Consider the following 22,568-nt stretch of genomic DNA (forward strand, 5'->3'; position numbering starts at 1 on the left):
CAAGAGAGATATTATACTTTAGACTTGTTTAAAAGGCTTTGTTTGCATTTATTATACATATGTGTCCTTTATCTACGATAGATATAGTAAGATATTCTTATATATTCATTATGATTCTCAGTCATTTATTATGTAAGTTATATTCAGTTGACAATCATTGTCTCTTACTTCTTGCAAAACTTCTTTGTTTCAGTAATGCAAAAAGAGGATGTATGATTGAATGAATTATGTGCAGCATTTTAATTGACCAAAATGCTGACTCTGTAATACTTTGATTAACAAGAAATTGCAGTGAAGTTATCATAGACATTTGTTTCATCTTTTCTTGCTTCACTGGTTCTGTTTAAAACCAACATTTCTGTAAGTAAGTAAAACTTCAAATATTTGCTGGAGAAACACTCAAAACTTTTAAAATAATGAAACATCAGAACACTGTAAACTATTATCATGGAATAAAAAAATAAAAAATAAATGTATAACCTTTAAAAAAGAGAAAAAAAAATTGCTTTAATTTCCTCATGGCACAGTTGACACAGTGAGAAGTAACATCTTTCCTTCTGGATCTTCTCTGGTCTCCAGAGCCTGGCAAAGTTTCTCCCAGAACAGCTCGGTGTGCTCTCCAACTCGCGGCCAGCTCAGGTAGGTTTTCCTCTTTATCATCTTTCTCATGCGGTGGTAAGGAGACAACAGATAGCTGGGAATCTCCTCCATGAATACCAGGATTAGAACGTCTTTCTGCTCATCAAACAGACGGAAACTAAAGATAAGAGGGAGAAAAGGGATGCATAAGTACTCTCTTTAAAAGAGTAAAGTAATGAAGATAATACAAAAATAAATGAAATAAACATGTTTTAAGAGAATAAAATAAAACACCTGTGAACATGGCAGATTAAAGAGGAAATTAAAAGCTAGCAAAAAAAAAAAAATCAATGAAATTTTAAGCATGCCGGTGTAACATATACAGTGCTGCACAGATCAGAAAATCACATAGTGGAACACAGTAATGTCAAGTCCTCTTCTTTCAGCTGTTCCCTTTAGGGGTCACCACAGGGGATCATCTGCCTCCATCTCAACCTATCCTCTTCCGCCACATATAGTAGATGCAGTTAAGCACGTCCTGCTTCACATCCATGAACCTCCTATGTGACCTCCTAAGCCATCTTAACCTTGCCTCTCAAACTTTGTCTCCAAACAGGTCAACCTGAGCTGTCTCTCTGATATTCTCATTTCTAATTCTGTAACTCCCAATAAAAAGTGGAGTAATTTTGTTAGGCTGGCCACTCATGGGAAGTTTAATTGCTGTTCCAAGTTTTGTGGATAATGGCTCTCACCATGGTTCGCTGAAGTCCCAAAGTCTTTATAACCCCTTCCAGACTGACAGACGTCAATGACTTTCTTATCTTTCTTGAGCTTCTTTGGATCTTTGCATGCTGAATTGCTGTTTGAGATGTTTTACCTTGTCAGGCAGGTTCTGTTTAAGTAAATTATTGATTTAACAGGTCTGGGAGTATCAGGCCTGGGTATGGTTAGTGAATTTGAACTCAACTTTGAACTCAACCACGTAGGTTTGAAAGCTTTTTTCCCCCTTGATAAATTAAATCATCTTTTAAAAAATAATTTTTTTATTTGCTTTGGTTACATTTGTCCAATATTAAATGTTGTTTGATAATCTGAAACATGTAAGCGTAACAAATATGCAAAAAAACAAAACAAAAAAAAAAGTAGAAGAAAAAAGAAATCAGTAAAGGGGCAGATGCTTTTTCATGGCACTGTATTTGGAGTAACTTTGGTTGTGCCATTGTCACTGTTGACATTAGCATAAAAGCACTGTTAACACCTTTCAATTTCAATTTTATATTTTAATGTTATTGCTACAGTCTTGTGGTGCGCCAACAGGTTACCTGGCTGCCTGGATCTCTCTGGAGCACCATTCACTCTCGAGGTATTTGCGACTGATCACACAAATGGTCTTCCTGCTTCCATAAATAGCATCTGTAATGTTATCTATGATGGGTCTCCCTAATGAGGAGAAGAAAAATAACACAGCCAGTAATAAAACCATGAGGTTTGTATCCTCAGCTTTTTAGTAAAGTAGTATAGTGACACCCTCTGGAGTACATATGAAAGTGCACATTTGACTGCAAAAGCTTCTAACACCATGCCCTCATTGTCTCCAGATAATTGTTAGATAGTCTCTCTTTTGATTTATATAATTGCACTAACTGCCACTTCAAATATAACTGCATAAGTCAAATGATGTTACATTTTTCTGAAAACATTCTAGAAAATGTCCTGAATCTAATAATTTAGTTGGGATTAAACAGAGATACCGACAAACACACAATTTTAAGAGACATCCCACTTGTCAAGCCATTAATATTTAACTTTAATTCAAACTTGCATCTCACCTGGTTCAAAGTCTCGATGGTGTAGGCACAGTCTCCAGCCCTGTTCTCCTTCCAGTTTTGGTAAGAGCTTGTCAATGACCCAAGGCTCATCGTGGGTGTTGTAGGAGATAAAGGCGTCGTACTGATGATGAGTTTTCTTGTTTTTGTGCTTTCTATCAAAGAGCCAAGCTATGAACAGGTAATAGGCATAGACCAGCTGCAACCCCATGAAATGGTAAGTGAAGGACACCACCATCAAGCATAGGATTGCACACGTGGTGAGAACAAAGCAAATAAAGTCAGTGTCATCTAAGCAGGAGCTGGTGTCCAAGTCCAACAGCTTCTTACTTTTGAATTCTTGTGGATAGTTGCACGTAAAGTTATATGCATCATAAACCTGAGTTTTGTTGTCATTTATTGCCCACGAGAGAAACCAGCTGTTATCACAGTTGCAGGTGAATCCATTGCCCTGAAGGTCCAGATAAGTCAGAGCTGGTAGGGATTTTATTATATCTTCTTCGCGGATAACTGAATATAAATTCTGTCTTGCCTGTAGAAACTCCAGCTTTGTGAGGTTGGCATTTTTAAGGAACTCTAGAGAGTAAAGAGCTGTCCTGGATATATAAAGGCTTTTAAGGTTTGGAATTGGGAAGAACAGATCTGGAGGGAGTTCTTTAAGTTCATTTGAAGAAAGTTCAAGTAATTGCAGCTGTGGCGTGTAAACAAAGGTGTCTTTGTCCAGAGACGCAATACGGATATTCCTGGCTTTGAAACTCAAAAGACTGGTCAAACCTTGCAAAAAGTTCCCAGGCAGATAACTATGCAACCTGTGGTGTTGTGAAAAAACAAGCAGTTCCTCTAGATGGGACAGCTGAGAAAATGGAGGATCCGGCAAATTTCTACTTTTCTTGTAATTGATGTGATTTTCACTCAAATCAAGTCTTCTTAAATTAATCAGAGGACTGAAAACATCTTTGTTTAGTTCATCTTGTGAAATATCATTGTTTTGTAGATTAATTTGGGTCAGATTTGTCAGTCCACTGAAACTCTTACTTTCAAGTACTTTTATTTTGTTTTGGTGTAATGACAGGTTCTGGAGGGAGTGCAAGCCTTTAAATGCATCCCTTTTGATAGCAGTGAGTTTGTTTCCATTCAAATGTAGCTGTGTGAGGTTTGGCAAATGTTCTTTGAAAGCACTGTTCAATTTAGTTATTTGGTTTGTCTGTAATTTTAGAGTTTGTAATCCTTTTAAATCCTTGAAAAGACATGGTTTCAGAGCTGTGATTGAATTCTGATAAAGATAAAGCTTTCTGAGCTTTGTCTGATTGGTGAAATCATGGCAGTCCAGTGTGCTGATGTTATTGGTGCTGAGATCCAGCTCTGAAAGAGTTGGTAGATTCCTTGTTGCAGTTGGAACCAGTGGAAGCCTGTTTTTACTCAGCGTTAAAATCCTTAAGTTTTTAAGGGATCTGAAAGCATCATCATGGATGTATTTTATTTTGTTGTCTGTCAAAACTAACTCAGTTACATTAATACACAACTTAAACAAGTATGCATTAACAAAGCTGAGCTTATTGCTTCGAAGCTGCAGAGTCCTCATTGTTGGGATGGTGCAGGAAATGTTGATCAGTGTGGTCAGGTTATGTGTCATTGCATTCATTCTCAGAATAGTTAATGATGAGTTCACTGACTCTAACAACCTTTCCATGTCCCCAAGACCCAAATGAAGCTCACTAATGTCAAGAGTAGTAACACGACTAAGAAATGTCTTGTTTTGCACGTCCCATATCATCTGTTTCTTTTTGGCTGGGCTCCCAATTTTAAACCAGGTGAGATTTGGAAAAACATCGGCAGTGATCCTGAAGACTGCGAGGGGATTTTTCGACAAATCAAGGTACTGAAGTTCTAATGATTTGTTTGTCAGTTCAAATGACTGAAAAGTGGTTAAATCATTGTTGCTTATTACCAGCTCCCGTAGATGTGGCAGATGTTGCAATATCAATTGAACTTTTGTAATGTGGTGCAGTTTGTTATGAGAAATGTCCAGAAGTTTTAAACTTGTCATGGACTTAAAAGATGTGGATGCCATTTGTTTAATGCGATTTTGATTAATTCTTAGCTCAATGAGGCAACTCAAGCCATCAAAAACATTTTCTCCCAGTGTAACAAGTTTGTTATTATTTAGATTTAATGTCTCAAGAGAACTTAGATTGGCAAACGCACCGCTTTCTATCTGTGAAATGTTGTTGATATTAAGGTCTAACTTAGTCAAATTTAGTAGACCTTTGAAGTCTGATGCATGTATTGTTGAAATTCTGTTAGAAGTTAAATCGAGGCCTGTCACAGTTGAGGGAATATCTTCAGGAACAGCTCTGAGTTTACTTCCGACACATATGGCTGTACTGTAGCTGATTCTGCAAGTCTTCAGGGAAAATCCATCAACCGGCGCAATGAAATTGATGATGCACAGCATGTAAAAAATAATCCGCGATTTGCAACATTTTGTTCCTCTTTCTAATTTGGTTTGTTCCTCTTCCAATCCAGGATCCATTATTAATCTTTGTAACAAACAGGAAAGCTCAACACAGACAACCAGAAAACAAACTATAGTCCACTGTCCATAGTCCACTGAATTTAACTGCCACAGACAATCCTGGGAAGCCAAAAACAAAAAACATAAAGAAACAAAAATTAAGGAATCAACAAGAAAACTAATTGCAAAGAGTCAAAAATATCTTATTCATCTTACAACCAATACAAAAATGCATCAAGACCTCTTTATTCCAAATTTATGACATGCGCTGTGTCACATTAGGATGGAACTATCCAGAAATCTTTGTGTTGTACTTGACACTTTCCACCAACTTCTGTTATTTCTTTCCTTTTACTAGTTTAATATTTAAAAAAAAAATAGTGAAAGTAGCCAGGAGAAGATTTGGAGAAGTTTAGACATCTTCAAAATATGGTGTGTATGCAGGCTTTAAGTGTTTAATGGAGTAAGATGTATCTTGATTTTATGACAAATACAGTGGCTTGCAAAAGAATTCGGCCCCCTTGAACTTTTCCACATTTTGTCACATTACAGCCACAAACATGAATCAATTTTATTGGAATTCCATGTGAAAGACCAACACAAAGTGGTGTACACGTGAGATTCCAAACATTTTTTTTTTTTTACAAATAAATAACTGAAAAGTGGGGTGTGCATAATTATTCAGCCCCCTGATTCAATACTTTGTAGAACCACCTTTTGCTGCAATTACAGCTGCCAGTCTTTTGGGGTATGTTTCTAGCAGCTTTGCACATCTAGAGACTGAAATCTTTGCCCATTCTTCTTTGTAAAACAGCTCCAGCTCAGTCAGATTAGCTGGACAGCGTTTGTGAACAGCAGTTTTCAGATCTTGCCACAGATTCTCGATTGGATTTAGATCTGGACTTTGACTGGGCCATTCTAACACATGGATATGTTTTGTTTTAAACCAGGGCTGCCCAATCCCAGTCCTCGAGAGCTACTATCCTGCAGCTTTTAGATGCATCCCTACTCCAACACAGCTGAATCAAATGGTTTGATTACCTCTTCAGCATGCCATTGTGTTTGGCAAAGGCCTGACAACAAGCCATTCATTTGATTCGGGTGTGTGGGAACAAGGATGCATCTAAAAGCTGCAGGATAGTAGCTCTCGAGGACCGGGATTAGGCACCCCTGTTTTAAACCATTTCATCATTGCCCTGACCTGTCTGGTGTGTTCTTTGGACTTCATGGTGTTGTTGTTCCCAACATTCTCTTAGACAACTTCTGAGATCATCACAGAGCAGCTGTATTTGTACTGACATTAGATTACACACAGGTGCACTCAATTTAGTCATTAGCACTCATCAGGCAATGTCTATGGGCAACTGACTGCACTCAGACCAAAGGGGGCTGAATAATTACGCACACCCCACTTTTCAGTTATTTATTTGTAAAAAATGTTTGGAATCATGTATGATTTTTGTTCCACTTCTCACGTGTACACCACTTTGTGTTGGTCTTTCACGTGGAATTCCAATAAAATTGATTTATGTTTGTGGCTGTAATGTGACAAAATGTGGGAAAGTTTAAGGGGGCCGAATACTTTTGCAAGCCACTGTATCTTATGATGCAGTGTGCAGTCTTGAGTCACTCCTCAGTTCTTTATATTTAACCAGAAAAATGGAACTAGGTGCACCTAATTATAGAACGTTGATGTTTGGTCACACCACATTTATACTTCAACACAGGCCAAACTCTTTTAGGCAAGCTTTTTTATAACTTATGTAAGTAGCCTTCAGAAACAATTTTGAGGCTCTGGAAAGGCCAGTGCATGACTGTACTGTTCCACTCTGTGTTTTTTTCTATTCTGCTTTACTGCTTTACTCCACTGGCAGTGGATTTTGGATCACTGTCATGCTGAAAAATGAAATGTTGCAAATAAAATGTTTCTGTATGGTACTACAGGACGGATCAAATTCTTGAGGTACCCAAATCATAACAGAACCTTTACTCTGTTTTACAGATGGCTGTAGACACTCATTGTTGTATCTCTCCTGACCTCCTCTGTACATACTGACAATGTGAACTACATTTTTTAAATCTGCAGTCATCATTTCATAAGGCCTGTAGCAACTGATTTTCAGTCCAGTTCTTCAGTTCTTGTTTAATTTGTCAGCCAGTCTCACGCTTTCTCTTCCTCAAGAATTGGTTCTTCACATCAACCCTTTTTTCGGTTTCTTACAGACATGACTTTTAGATACTGTTCATAGGCTGTACATAGTTTTACTAACTTTTTAAAGACATGCTGCACAGCTAAGATGTGTCAAGTATTCAGCTAGTAGCTCTTTGGGAGTCTGCTTACTGGTGCAAAAATACCATTTGTGCCACTCAAACTGTTTTCCTTGATTCAACTAAAAAAATGGGAACAAACTGTGTTTTTTGGTAACAGCTAGTAACAGAGAACCAATTTAAAATGAGTCCTTTGCTCAGTTGTCTGTTTTGTGCAGACAGAGCTAGGTGCCTTTTTCTTCCTTGAATGAGTCATAGGTCAGTGTTAAGTGAGTTAACCATAAAACAGAAGCAAAAAAAAAAAAAGTTGGTTACAAAGACTGGGAGGAAAATTAGTAAAAAAAAAAGCTGTTAATGTCCAAAGAAGAACATTTAAAGACCTTCAGAAAGCACAAAAAACTGCTGCTCAAAACCATTTAAAAATGAAATTACAAGAAGGTCTTTGTCCTTAAAACCACCATAATAAAGAAATGAGGCGTGGGTAAGACTTTGTTGCCAATTTTTTGCAAACGATTTTGACAAATATTACTCATTCTGAGACTATTACCAGTCCCTCCTATTTTCATTGCACCTTCCAGTTTTATTAAAAGAGAAATACATTTTACGGCACAAGTAAAATGTATGACAACCCTAGTTGTCATACATTTGTAGTTTAATTCAGATTTGGACCCACACAGAGGCATGAAGAACAAATGAAATCTTGAAAAAACTTACTGAAGTTAAATGAAGATTTGTTGAAAAAAAAGACTGTGGTAGATAATCCAATCCAACATTCAATCCAAGAGGCAAAGTGACCAAGGAATGAGACATGAAGCACGAAGTGCTGAAATGTTGTAGGAAAATAGAAAGGCAGGAGAACAGCTTCGTAAAGAGGGTGGGCTGACAAGTGACAGGGCTATAAATACACAAAGAGCTGAACCAATGGGCTATGAAGGCAAAACAGGAAACACCTTTAAATGTAATCGTTTTAAATAAAGAGGAAAACTATCCCCTCTGTGACTAATCCAGCTACTAAAAGGAAATCTGTTAGTTTTACATCAAGAGCCACATTTATCATGTGCGGTTTCATAATAATAAAAAATCCTAAGCTTGATCAATGAGCACATTAAAACCAGTGAAGTCAGTGTATCCATGTCCTTTAATTCAACTCTGTATACAGGAAGTGGAACTGTGGTCAGGCCCTTTCTCTCAGTCTCCGTCTTTTAGGTGCATATTAAACAAAATACCTGTGTGTGGCAAAAAAGCAGCACTGCGTGATCGAAAAACGTTTTCTACTTACTTAGATAAATGTTATGCTGACATGGAAATGGAGCTTAAAGAGACATTTGAGAGTTTGGAATATATTTCCACGACTGCTGACATTTCGACCAGCCATAACAAAAGTTTTCTCAGAATGACGCCACACTGGATTGATCCTTCTACTTTTGTACGAGGACATGCAGCGCTAGCATGTAAAAGAGTTTGAGGGAGACACACATATGATGTCATCGACAATGAAATCGAGCAAGTACATTCGGCTTATGGTCGGACTGAACTCTAAAGTGACAGCCACTGTGACAGACAATGGGTTCAATTTTATCAAAGCTTTTAGAATGTTCCAAAAATCAGACTCTGATGAGGAATCGGAAGAAGATGAAGGGGTGACATTTACTGATGTTGAGTAGACCCTCTCCACAGAATCTGAAGGACAGTTTTCTCTCCCTCCACACTTAAGATGTGCATCACACACACTGAACTTAATTGTTCATGATGTTGAGAAATGGCTTCAAGCAAATGAGGCAAAATTCATCTACCGAAGTGCAACTTCAAAGTGTTCTGCAATGTGGACAAAAGCAAACCGTTCTTCTGTTGCTTCAGAGTTGGTAGATAATTTTTTCAAGAAAAAACTCATAGTACCTGTTTCAACACGATGAAATTCGTTTCACAACACTGTCCAGGATCACTGACATTCCCCTTGCTTAAATAAATACTGTCTTCACTGATCGGGAGTATCTGTTCCTAAAGGAGTATTGTATCGTGTTGAAGCCACTCACTGTTGCACTAGACATATTGCAAGGAGAAGAGAACTGCTATTTTGGAATCCTTCTTCCAACTCTGGAGATTCTAATGTCCAGGACACTGGCACTGCAGGACGAGCTTAAGCTGACAGCATCCCTCCCTGATATCATTGTTAAGGTAATCTATATATAGCCTTACCCTAAAATAAATTTTTGTTTTATTTATCATGCTCTTATGTGAAGTGTCTGATGTATTTTTTTCTCATAGGCGATCAAGGTGCGCTTTTCCTCAATGATGGACAATAAAGAAGCTCTCCTGGCTGCAGTCACTTTGCTTAAATTTAAGTTACGCTGGATCAGAGAAGAAGAGAAAAAAGACATGGTTAGGGCAATGCTTACTACAGAGTGCCGTGGGTTGTCTCTTGAAGACCAACAACCTGCTCAAGATCACAAGAACCCTGCTAACTCCACTGATGACTTTTTTTCATTTGAGGAGGACGACTGTACCTACTCTGCTGAAACAGAGGTGATGGAATATTTGAAATCTGCTGGGTCTGAGCTGGGTGTTCTTAGCCAGGTACAACACAGCCACACCATCAAGCGCACCAGTCGAAAGGCTTTTTAGCCTCGGCAATCTTGTGCTTACACCCAGAAGGAACAGACTGTCAAGTGAACGCTTTGAGAGACTTACATTAATGAGATACAACAACTTTTTCAAAAACAACACAGCTAAGTAGTACAAAAAATGTTTTGGAAAACATGAGTGCATACAGCATGCAGGAAATATGGTGCTCATTGGTTTGAGGAAGTTTCAGAGGAATTCTGTTTGTTAACCAAAGTTCAGAGTTAACTTCACTTCGTTGAATCACATGACATGATTACATACATTATGTATGAATATGTTACTCATTGCTTTGAAAATGTAAAATTTTAATGTTTACTGCGTGAAATATGTCATGTATAACATTTCTTAAGTTAAGCTTTTTTGTTATTCAGATATGTTGCAGAAAAATATATTTGTTATTCTGGAATTGTGTTTCTTAGTTAAAGAAAGTTACATTCCTTACTAAAAAATGTAATTATTAAAGAATGTTTTGTTTTTATAGAGTGTAATAAAGATGATTCAGGAAGCAAAAAGGCTAAACTATTTCATGTTGACTTGTATTTTTTTTAAAAATTATTTATTATTTAGAGAGTTTAATTTCTATTGTTTGTCCACTCAAGGTTTATGGGGAAGTATTTAGTTAAATTACTTATTGAGTAATTAAGTTACTTTTCAGACACAGTAATTAGATAAGTATTTTAAATACAATATTGATTAAGTAATTAGTAATAGTAATTAATTACTTTTTTAAAGTAACTTACCCAACACTGCATCTTATGCCATCAGCTTGTCCTAGGTCACGGTTTCCTTCCACATATAGCTTTGCAAAAATTGCATAAAAAGCGCTTGCAGCAACAAAAACATAATATTCCAGAAACATACTTTGCCGATCCGATCAGCTGTTCGTAACACTTCCCACATTGAAAAAGATGTCAGCACGAATGATCGCATGTCTGCCATTCCCTGCCCGAAAACGGAAGTGACGTCATTTTCGCGGAAAATGTAGTTTTTTACTTGTAGGCCTTAAAAGCCTATACTGGTGTTTTTATAAGTCATGTTTGACTTTATGCTTTTCTGAATAGTTTCTGGGATGCTTAGAACTCAAATTGCACTGCTGGAAATAGTTTATTTATTTTGATGCACATGCTGTTTTGTTTGCAAATTTGCATCATAGGATTGTTTTTCGTTTTTCCTGCAGTATATAAAAATTGCTCTATCTCAAAATTAAAACTATGAAGACACTCAAAATAAATTTCCTGTTGTTGTAAACTATTTTTTGCAACTTTTTTGTATTTAAAGTTTTAAGGGATGAGCCTCTTAAATTTCTCCAATTAGAAATATATGTAAAAAAAACAAAAACGATTTTCAATTTTTTTGTAGTTTATTGCACTTTTTTTTGCAATTAATGTAGTTACTATGGACTTAATGCAGACATATTAGTATAATATTGGCTATAACAGTTGTATTGATGTATAGCAACTTGAAATGCTCCCAAAAATGGCACTATAACATGTAAAAATATAAAGTAAGCTCTGGCGGACTTGGTTCTATGGTAGGTCTTAAAGGGTTAAAGGATATTTGAAGTTTATTTTAACCTGGTACATTTCTGACTAACATGTCTGTGGAGGGGGTGTGGTCTCTGGCTCCACTGCAGTGGAGGGTGGTATAGCGGGCTCAAGGGGCAGTGCTAGTCTGGCTGGCAGGACAGCTGCTGCCACTCAGTAATCAGGTTCTTCCATCTTTTCAGTGACGCTGGGACATAAGGAGAGAGACAAGTGTGGAGTGCAGAAGCAGCTGGAAAGCTGACTGCCCCGATGTCAAAACGACAAAAGAGAACATTGTTGTGTAAAAAAATTTACTGTCCTTTATGGCTTATGTTAATGCTGCACTTACCACCTCTGATGTAGAAATCCAGGAAAATGGTGCAGTTTTCCAATACACAAATTCTTCATTATGTGGATTCCTTGTCCTTGGATCCTTGTCCTGTTAGCTGTTGGACGCATTTGACTCTGGAATAATTTGGTACATTCCTTTTGCTGTTCCAGTATGTTTGAGTTATACAATATGATAGTATCTTCACTAAAGTGAAGATTAAAAGTGGGATTCTGTCATAGCCTCATATCTGGCAAAAATGGAGACAGCCTGTTCATATGACCTAAAGAACAACAGGCACATTAACCCTTTAAGACCTACCATAGAACCAAGTCCGCCAGAGCTTATATTATATTTTTACATGCTGTGGAGCCATTTTTGGGAGCATTTCAAGTTGCTATACATCAATACAACCATTATAGCCCAGATTTTAATAATATGTATTCATTAAGTGCATAGTAATTACATAAATTGCAAAAAAGTGCAATAAACTACAAAAAAATTGAAAATCATTTTTGATTTTTTAACATATATTTGTAGTTAGAGAAATTTAAGAGGCTTATCCCTCAAAACTGTAAATACAAAAAAGTTGCACAAAATAGTTTCCCACCACAGGAAATTTATTTTGAGTGTCTTCATAGTTTTATTTTTGAAATACACCAATTTTTATACACTGCAGGAAAAACGAAAATAAATATTATACTGCAAATTTGCAAAAAAGCAGCATATGCATCAAAATAAACTATTTCCAGCAGTGCAATATGAGTCCTAAGCATCCCAGAGACGACACAGAAAGTCATAAAGTCAAAGATAACTTTTAAAAAGACCAGTATAGGCCCTGAGGCCCTGATCGCAAAAAAGACTACATTTCCGCGAAAATGACGTCACTTCCGGTTTCGGGCAGGTAATGGCGGAAATGCAAAAGTTCGCGCTGACGTCTATTCCAACGTAGGAAGTGTTATGAACAGCTGATCGGATCGGTAAAGCGTGTTTCTGGAATATTATGTTTTTGTTCCTGCAAGCGGTTTTTATGCAGTTTTTGCAAAGCTTTATGTGGAAGGAAACCGTGACCTAGGACAAGCTGATGGCATAAGATGTAAGTACAACTCCTCCGGTTTCATATGCAAAAAATTTTTTTGCGCTAGCTTACGTGGTTGCAGTGCTACTGGGATTTAAAAATAGTTACGCAAAACAGAGCGTTCCCGCTCCGATCGGCTCTAAAGGGTTAATGGAGGAATGCACCAGATTGAAATAAGCTGGAATTACATTTACAGTTTTGGACAATCTTTCATATCCCTTGTTTGTCCATAAAAACACTAACAGCATGCAGACATTTCATGAGCATTCAGGATTATAACTCTCAAGCTACAAAGTTGCCATTATGTCATTATATTTCATGCTTTTTTAATGGCCGTGTTTGGATATACTATGCCTATACTATTTATTTGATCTGTGCTAGGAATTTTATAAATATTCTTATGTAAGTGCTGAGAAAGAAACTGGCCTGTGAAAAAATTATTTTAAACTAAGTCACAAAGTGACAAATATGCTCCAATTTCTCAGAAAGGGGCCAAATTCTGTGAAACTGTGTGTATTTTTATCTCTAAAGGGGGAACTAAACTAGACGCTGCAGTTTTCTGTTGCTATTTATACATTTTGTGTCATGAAATGTCTGTTGTCCATAATACTATGACAACAATGCAAAAAAAAGAAAATCATGAAGGTGTGATAATGTAATTAATATTGTAAATCGTAAATAATTTCTTATGCAAAACTAGTTAAAACAATTGTTTATATAAAATATTTATTGGACAGCACATGACTTTTACAAAACACTTTCTGAAAATAATTTCAGCAACACCCGTAGGAAAAAAAAAAAAAAGTAAAGTTATATTTGAAAGAAGAAGAAGAGGAAGAAGGTACATCCTTTTTCAGTTCTAATGTTTCTAATATATCAGGACATAACAAAATGTTATGGCCTCAGCTGAACTTATTCCAATGTGTCATTATTTACTTAACAAAACTGAAGCCAAAATGGAGGAGAAGTGTGTTAAAAAGTATACCCCATGATTCAAAAGCTTGTAGAATCAGCTTTAAGAGTAATAGCTTGAGGTAATACGTTTCTGTTTGAGTTTATCAGTCTCTCACAATATTGTAGAGTAACTTTTACCGTCTCTTCTCGACAACCTTACAGCCCAGGTCACTGAGGTTTGAAAACAGCATTCACAAAGTCCTGCATTAAAGTTGGATTGCGGTTTAGATCATTGCAATAATTTGCTATAATCTGTTGTAGAGTTGCTGCTGTGCTTGGGATCCTTGTCCGGTTGCTTTAGCTGTTGGACAGATGGCCTCACATTTGACTCTAGAATACTTAGAGTCAAATCTGAGTCCTTACTTACAGGTAGAGATGGCACGATACCACTTTTTTATGTCCGATACCGATATCATAAATTTGGATATCTGCCGATACCGATATGAATCCGATATAGTGTTTTTTAATCAATAAAACAGTTTTTTAAATATCTTGCTGCATTTTGTATAAGTTCATACTCAAGTTTAAAACAACAACTACACTAAAGCTATTCTGTTATACCTGTATGCAAAAAAAAAAAAATTTCATAGTTCAGCAATACTGATCAATCTAATAAACTTAAACCTACACCATCCTCCCTATTCTGGTATTTTAAAGAGTACTTAGCATAAATATTAAGCAACCTAACTAATAGGGTTCCAACTCCCAGCAACAACAAAAATAAATAAATAAAAAATAGGGAACCACCCCTCACGCTCCACCTCATGATGCTTAATCGACGTAATCAACCTTAATTTGATGCAGTGTGAAAAAAAATGCACAGAAATCAATTATTTTTCAAGAAATATTAAATAGATTCAACATCTTTCTTCAACAAAATTGCAGACTGCACAGATGGTACCTTCCCAAAGGAAAAAGTACTATAGCTTACTAGGGTGTATATATATATTAGACTTAATAGTCACTATATACAGTAATTGACTTCTATTCATTTTACATCAAATTAAAACTTTGGGTGTCAGATACTTATTTATTAAAAGCTAGACATTTTAAATGAGAATAAGAAAGAAAAGTATGTCTTTGTGTCCCCTTTTCCCTGTTAATGCCCTATCGGCCCCCCTGGCTAAACTTTGCTAGATCCGCCCCTGCACAGTTACCAGCGTCAGCTACGTAGAAAAAGATCCTCGAGTAGAAAGTAATATTAAATACATTCTAACAACAGCTGATCAAGCTTAAACGTGCTGCTGTTGTTCAGCCGCTGGTTTCCTCTTTCTGGTGCAAAGTGGGCCAAAAGCAAACTAGAGACACGGACTCGCGACAGAAAAGCCGATCAGCTGATCGTTAAGCAGTTTCATGATTGAAGTAGCAGCGAGAAGAGGCAGAAGAAGAGGCATATATCGTTTGTTAAGCTTAACGCAGGAATACTTTACAAACATTCAGAGATGGACTTACACACTTGCTTTACTTCTCTCGGGGATAACTTTGTCGGAGATGAAATGCCGGGTTGCTAGCGAAGCTCCACATGCTATCCAGACCACCGACAGGTCCCGCATGCCACAGCTGCTCTATCACGTGATGCATACTGCTCCAAGTGCTAACGTTCTGAGGTGAGTTACGGCGTGTTGCAAGTTTTGTGAGGTGCTTTCGTGATATTTAATGGATCGGATTACATTTTTTATTTTTCTCCGATATCCGATCCAGTAATTTAGGTCAGTATCGGACCGATACCGATACGTAATATCGGATCGGTCCATCTCTACTTACAGGTATACATTATTTTTGCTGTTCCTGTATGTTTATATCATACAATATTCTAGTATCTTTTTAAGACTAAAGTGAAGATTAAAAGTGTGATTCTGTAATAGCCCAATCAACCGCAAACTACAATGAATTCATCAAAGACAGAATATCGTTTTATTTGTTGTTTCTTCCATTTTTCTATTTCAAACAAAATGTAAACAGTTTGTGCAGAAACAATAAACACATTAAGATTACAGAAATATCTGAACATGGTAACTCACTATCATGAAATAATTACAAACAAATTTACAATAAAATCATGGCCTGGTAATCCGGTTGTTCAGTGATGACGTGACGAATCCTACTTCCGGGTCTAAAGTAGTCTGCGTTTAATATGGCTTTTGTGTTGTTAACATGTTTAATGTTATGTATTTTCTTCTATTTGATCTCAAAAAGCTCCTAAAACAGTCAGTGATCACTGTTGACCTCCCTCGGCTTTTATTACCGTTAATCATTTATTTAAGCTCAGTTTTTAAAACCTTAGTATGTAACTACAGCCCAGCCCATGCAGCAGTATATGAATGACTAACCTCGTATTGTGGATGGATTATCTCAGTTGTTCTCCTGGCTGAAGTTTGGTCCTTTTACAGCATCCTGCCATGCGATTACATTTGTTTCTGACCACCGAGAACACTCACGTTAACTTTTATCGAGTGGAAAAAAAGTTAGCTTGTTTATATTATGCTAACATAGCTGTGTCGCTAGCGGTCACGTAGCACATCATTATATACCAGCTAGCCCAACTTCAGTAACCCTACAAATGTCACTGCTGTTTAGTTTTCTGTCTTCATTTATGCTGGAAGTGATAGCAGAGCTGTACGTTTTAATTTGTTTCCAAAACCCCGCAGTCAGGACATGCTATATTGTATTTAGATAGAAGCTAGCGAGCTAACTCCCTGCTAACTTCTAACTCTGTTAAATGTCATAAATTCCGTTTTCATGGATGCCTGGATGTTAAACTCAATTGTTACACCTGGTAGAGCAGAACGCTGATCATTTTATTAAAGATGAAAGACTTTAGACAGTTTTTCAACTCTCAGTAATGCCACAGTGATATATGGACCTGCAGCGGAGTTTAGACCCAGACACGGCTAGTGACGTCAGACTGAACAACCGGATAGCACACTGAGGCTGACTTTTGACCTTTTTTTCAAGGCACATTAAATGTGCATCTGTTATTATCAGATGTGAAATGGCAGAGCTCAGACACTCAAAAACTTACGGTAACTAAGTAACTTGGATTGTATTCAAGCTGGTCAACTGATTTTCAAACACTTCAAGTGACATTCAATTTCTGTTAAACAACAGGAAAACTGATTGGAAAGAAAAAAAAACCCAAAATTGAGCGCTGTGAAAATGTTCAACAAGGTGTATACTTCAAATAAACGTATTGCGCCTTTGGTATTGAAGCAAATGAATCTCAAAAACTATGAATTACACTTGTTGCTAAACAATTACTTTATATTTCCTTTTCATCATGGCGTGTTTGACACAGTGAGAAGTAACAGCTCCGCTTCTGGATTTTCACTGGTCTCTAGAGCCTGCCGGAGTTTTTCCCAGAACAACTCTGTGTTCTCTGCAGCTCGTGGCCAGCTCAGGTAGGTTTTCTTCTTCAACATCTTCCTCATGCGGTGGTAGGGAGACAGCAGATAGCTGGGAATGTCCTCCAGAAACACCAGGATAAGTATGTCCTTCTGCTCATCAAACAGACGAAAACTAAAGATGGAGAAAAAGAAACTCAAGTGCTTTATGTCTTGAATTCCTGAAGTCATTGTAAGACAAAGACACAAAACTGATTCGAAAGAATAAAATAAAACAAATAATAACACATTAAGGAGGAGAATAAAAGCTGGAAAAAATTTTTTTAAGAAGTTTTATGCATGCCAGTTTGAAAGGTTCAGGTTAAATGCCACTAAACAGGTTAATTGCAATACTTGCTTTTTCAAATATTATTCAGTTCTGACTAGCAAGGCAAATGTCTTGGGTAATCCTCAGAGTATGGAGGATTAACTGCAGAGGTAACGTGTCAGCTGTAGATATGACAAAAGACATTCTGGCGTGTGCAGCAGTTTGCTGGAGTTTATACTTTTGGTGTAGGATTATTTTCCTTGGAAAAACTGCTGTAGTGGGTAACGTTGAATTGTTGTTAATTTTATCAAGTTCCATATAGTGGTAAAAACTACTATCAATGTTTTTTTTAAATTGAAAGGTAAATAACTAGGTAAAACAATAAGGATTCTAGAAAACCTGCAATCACATAAATGGGGAAGTGAACCGTAATATGTGTCATGTTTAGTGCCGTGGGACAGGCGGGACCCAAACGCAGGACTGACAGAAATAGAGGGATGAACTCAAAGAGGCAACTTTTATTGCGCTGAAGCAGAAAACAAACAAAACCTGGAACTCACGAAAACAAAATCTAAACTGGAAGGCAAAGAACTAAAAGACTAGAAAACAGGGAGCTAGCTATTACCAGGGATGTGAAAAAACACAGAAAAAGTCACAGCACATGGGACAACATGACGACAGGCAGAGCAAAACACAGGGCTTAAATACACAAGCGAATAAGGAGGGAATTAGACACAGGAGGAGAGCACATCTGGGAGTAATCAGACATAACCAGACTGGGAGGAAGCAAAACTGAAAAATCTCACATAGCACACGAGACTATCAAAGTACAGGAAACATTCACAAAGATGCGGATTTGACACTGAGGCAACGAGACATGACTGAAGAGACATGGGGAACATGAATACAAGAGTGACTAGACATGAAACGTTGAACACTGGGAAGGCAAAGTAACAGAAACCTAAAGCCAAGGAACTAATATATATATCGCAATAAAGAGAACCAAAATCGTGAAGAACAACAAATCCAAGAATATAACTTAAACTAGAATTACAGTGACAGTATGCCAATTGTTTATTGCTGGCTAACAGTTCCTTCATATGAATTATTGCCTTTCTGTTAATTCATTAGGTGATGAAAACTAATTGTAAATTTCATTTGAAAAAGTTATCAGAACATTTTCTAAACAAATTAGTGTAATAAAAAAAAAGAAGTTCAGTTTTGAAAAGAATGAGCTCCAAGAAAAAGCTTTTTTAAATATATTATTATATTATGCCATTTTTATTATTACTTATAACTGAGTTGTCACTCAAACCTCTAGATCTGTCCCTTTCTACCCAGCAAAAATGCATCCATCCATCCATCCATCCATCCATCCATCCATCCATCCATTCATTCAATTTATTTTGCTTATCTGGGGCTGGGTCACAGAGGCAGCAGCCTAAGTAGAGAAGCCCAGACCTCCCTCTTCCCGGCCACCCCCATCAGCTTGTCCAGGGGAATACCAAAGCGTTCTCAGGCCAGCTGAGAGATGTAATCTCTCCAGTGTGTCCTGGGTCTGCCCGGGCCTCCTCCTGGTAGGACATGCCCAGAACACCTCACCCAGGAGGCATCCTTGTCAGATACCCAAACCATGTCAACTGGCTCCTTTCAATGTGGGGGAACAGCAGCTCTACTCTAAGCTCCTCCCAGATGGCCGAACTGCTCTATCTTTAACGGAGCGGCCAGGCACCCTTCGGAGACAGCTTATTTCCACTGCTTGTATCCAGGGTCTCGTTCTTGTGATCACTACCCAAAGCTTGTGACCATAGGTGAGGGTAGGGATGTAGATCAACCGATAAATTGTGAGCTTCGTTTCTATGCTCAGCTTTCTCTTCACCACGATGAACTAGTACAGCGTCCACATCACTGCAGCTGCAGCACCAATCAGTCTGTTGATCTCCCCTCCCTTCTCCCCTCACTCGTAAACAAGACCCCAAGATACTTAAACTCTTCCCCTTGGGGCAGTAACTCGTCCCTGACCCAGAGTGGGCACGAAACCTTTTTCCGGCTGAGGACCATGGCCTCAGATTGGAGGTGCTGATTCCCATTCGCACTCAGCTGCGAACTGCTCCAGTGTAAGCTGGAGGCTGTCACCTGATGAAGCCAACAGAACCACATCAGCTGCGAAAAGCAGAGATGAGATTCTGAGACCACCCAAGTGGCAAACTCCCATGCACCCTCAAGCATCCTTGAGGGTGCATGGTAAACAGCTGGTCCAGTTTTCTGCAACCGGGACAAAAACCACATTGTTCTTCCTGTATTCAAGGTTCAAATAAAAAAGGGACTCTCCTTTCCAGTACCATGGTATAGACTTTCCCAGGGAGGCTGAGGAGTGTCCACCTGTAGTTGGAACACACCCTCCAGTTCCCCTTCTTGAAGATGGTAACCACCATCTCAGTTTGCCAATCCAGATTACAAAACCCTGATCTCCATGAAACATTGTCGAGAGCTTTCAGGAGTTCAGGGCAAACTTCATTCACTCCAGCGGCCCTCACTGCCCCAGTGATCTCACCCTCGGAGATAGATAAGTTGTCCTGTTCATCCCATTCCTCTAAGGAAGACGTGTCAGTGGGATTTAGGAGGTCCTTTAAGTATTCCTTCTACTGCCCATCTACTGTCCTCAGTCAAAGTCAGCTGTACTCGACCACACTATACACAGTGCAGGTTGAGCACCGCTTTCCCCTCCTGAGTCACCTGACAGTTTGCCAGATTCTCTTTGAGGCAGTCCAAAAGTCTTTTTCCATGACCTCTATGATCTCCTCCCACACCTGGGTTTTTACTTCAGCCACTACCAGAGCTGTGTTCCGGTTGGCCTGTTGGTACTTATCAGTGGCCTCCGAAGTCCCACAGCCTAACTAAGCCCAATAGGACTCCCTCTTTAGCCTGATGGTTTCCTTTAACTCTGGTGTCAACCATTTGGTTTAGTTGTTACCACCACAACAGGCATCAATCAGCAGTGGAGGTGCTGAACATACAGGGAGTGCAGAATTATTAGGCAAATTAATATTTTGTCCACATCATCCTCTTCATGCATGTTGTCTTACTCCAAGCTGTATAGGCTCGAAAGCCTACTACCAATTAAGTATATTAGGTGATGTGCATCTCTGTAATGAGAAGGGGTGTGGTCTAATGACATCAACACCCTATATCAGGTGTGCATAATTATTAGGCAACGTCCTTTCCTTTGGCAAAATGGGTCAAAAGAAGGACTTGACGGGCTCAGAAAAGTCAAAATAGTGAGATATCTTGCAGAGGGATGCAGCAGTCTCAAAATTGCAAAGCTTCTGAAGCGTGATCATCGAACAATCAAGCGTTTCATTCAAAATAGTCAACAGGGTCGCAAGAAGCGTGTGGAAAAACCAAGGCCCAAAATAACTGCCCATGAACTGAGAAAAGTCAAGCGTGCAGCTGCCAAGATGCCACTTGCCACCAGTTTGGCCATATTTCAGAGCTGCAACATCACTGGAGTGCCCAAAAGCACAAGGTGTGCAATACTCAGAGACATGGCCAAGGAAAGAAAGGCTGAAAGACGACCATCACTGAACAAGACACACAAGCTGAAACGTCAAGACTGGGCCAAGAAATATCTCAAGACTGATTTTTCTAAGGTTTTATGGACTGATGAAATGAGAGTGAGTCTTGATGGGCCAGATGGATGGGCCCGTGGCTGGATTGGTAAAGGGCAGAGAGCTCCAGTCCGACTCAGACGCCAGCAAGGTGGAGGTGGAGTACTGGTTTGGGCTGGTATCATCAAAGATGAGCTTGTGGGGCCTTTTCGGGTTGAGGATGGAGTCAAGCTCAACTCCCAGTCCTACTGCCAGTTTCTGGAAGACACCTTCTTCAAGCAGTGGTACAGGAAGAAGTCTGCATTCTTCAAGAAAAACATGATTTTCATGCAGGACAATGCTCCATCACACGCGTCCAAGTACTCCACAGCGTGGCTGGCAAGAAAGTGTATAAAAGAAGAAAAACTAATGACATGGCCTCCTTGTTCACCTGATCTGAACCCCATTGAGAACCTGTGGTCCATCATCAAATGTGAGATTTACAAGGAGGGAAAACAGTACACCTCTCTGAACAGTGTCTGGGAGGCTGTGGTTGCTGCTGCACGCAATGTTGATGGTGAACAGATCAAAACACTGACAGAATCCATGGATGGCAGGCTTTTGAGTGTCCTTGCAAAGAAAGGTGGCTATATTGGTCACTGATTTGTTTTTGTTTTGTTTTTGAATGTCAGAAATGTATATTTGTGAATGTGGAGATGTTATATTGGTTTCACTGGTAAAAATAAATAATTGAAATGGGTATATATTTGTTTTTTGTTAAGTTGCCTAATAATTGTGCACAGTAATAGTCACCTGCACACACAGATATCCCCCTAAAATAGCTAAAACTAGAAACAAACTAAAAACTACTTCCAAAAACATTCAGCTTTGATATTAATGAGTTTTTTGGGTTCATTGAGAACATGGTTGTTGTTCAATAATAAAATTATTCCTCAAAAATACAACTTGCCTAATAATTCTGCACTCCCTGTAGTCCATTCAACGTCCCCAGTCTCCAAGAAGGTTGGGTACTCTGTTGTTCGGTGCATGACCGCAAATGACAGTCAGGACCCATTCCAAGACCCAGTATACAGGCAGCAAGCTGACAGGGATACTAACATACCCACCCCAGCCTGCCGCCTCTCACTTAGGGAAAGTCCAGAGTGAGACAAAGCCCAGTGTCACTTCAGGAGACTGGTTCTGGAGCCCAAGCCAATGCATTGAGGTGACCCCTGGAAATAAAAAGCCAGTACCTCTAAATCTCACGCACTAGTGCAGACTCCTTCCCCACCAGATAGGTGACATTGCATGTCCCAATCACTAATCTCGGTAGGTAGGGATCAGTCTGCCAGGGACTCCCCCCCCCCCCCCCACACACACACACACTTGGAGGGTGTGCCCATGTACCTCTGTTGGGCTGTGGCTAGCCGGGCCCCATGCCCCAGGCCCAACCTTCAGATGCCCTTGGGCACCCTTCCTGGGTCTTGCTCCAGGGTGGGGCTCCCGTAACCCTATCACGGCAGGGTGAACTATTACCTCGATCTTCTGCTCATAGGGGTTTTTGAATTGTTCTTTGTCTGGTCCCTCACCCAGGACCAATTTGCCATAGGATACCCTACTAGGGGACAAAAGAAGCCCCT

General features: G+C 38.8%; 1 protein-coding gene across 1 annotated transcript in view; it reads right to left on the minus strand.

Moving 5' to 3' along the window:
• Positions 1 to 14: 14 nt before the first annotated feature.
• The window catches only part of LOC113028818 (toll-like receptor 13), a 28,294-nt gene continuing 5,740 nt past the window's right edge, over positions 15 to 22,568 (minus strand). Inside the window, exons 3-4 of the mRNA XM_026179268.1 lie at positions 1,902 to 2,019; positions 15 to 757 (exon numbers count right to left, since the gene is read on the minus strand). Of these exons, the coding sequence (XP_026035053.1) occupies positions 517 to 757; positions 1,902 to 2,019 (359 nt within the window). The 3' untranslated portion in view covers positions 15 to 516. The remainder of the gene's footprint in view (positions 758 to 1,901; positions 2,020 to 22,568) is intronic.

Source organism: Astatotilapia calliptera, chromosome 9, assembly GCF_900246225.1.
Source record: "Astatotilapia calliptera chromosome 9, fAstCal1.2, whole genome shotgun sequence".
Lineage (NCBI taxonomy): Eukaryota > Metazoa > Chordata > Actinopteri > Cichliformes > Cichlidae > Astatotilapia > Astatotilapia calliptera.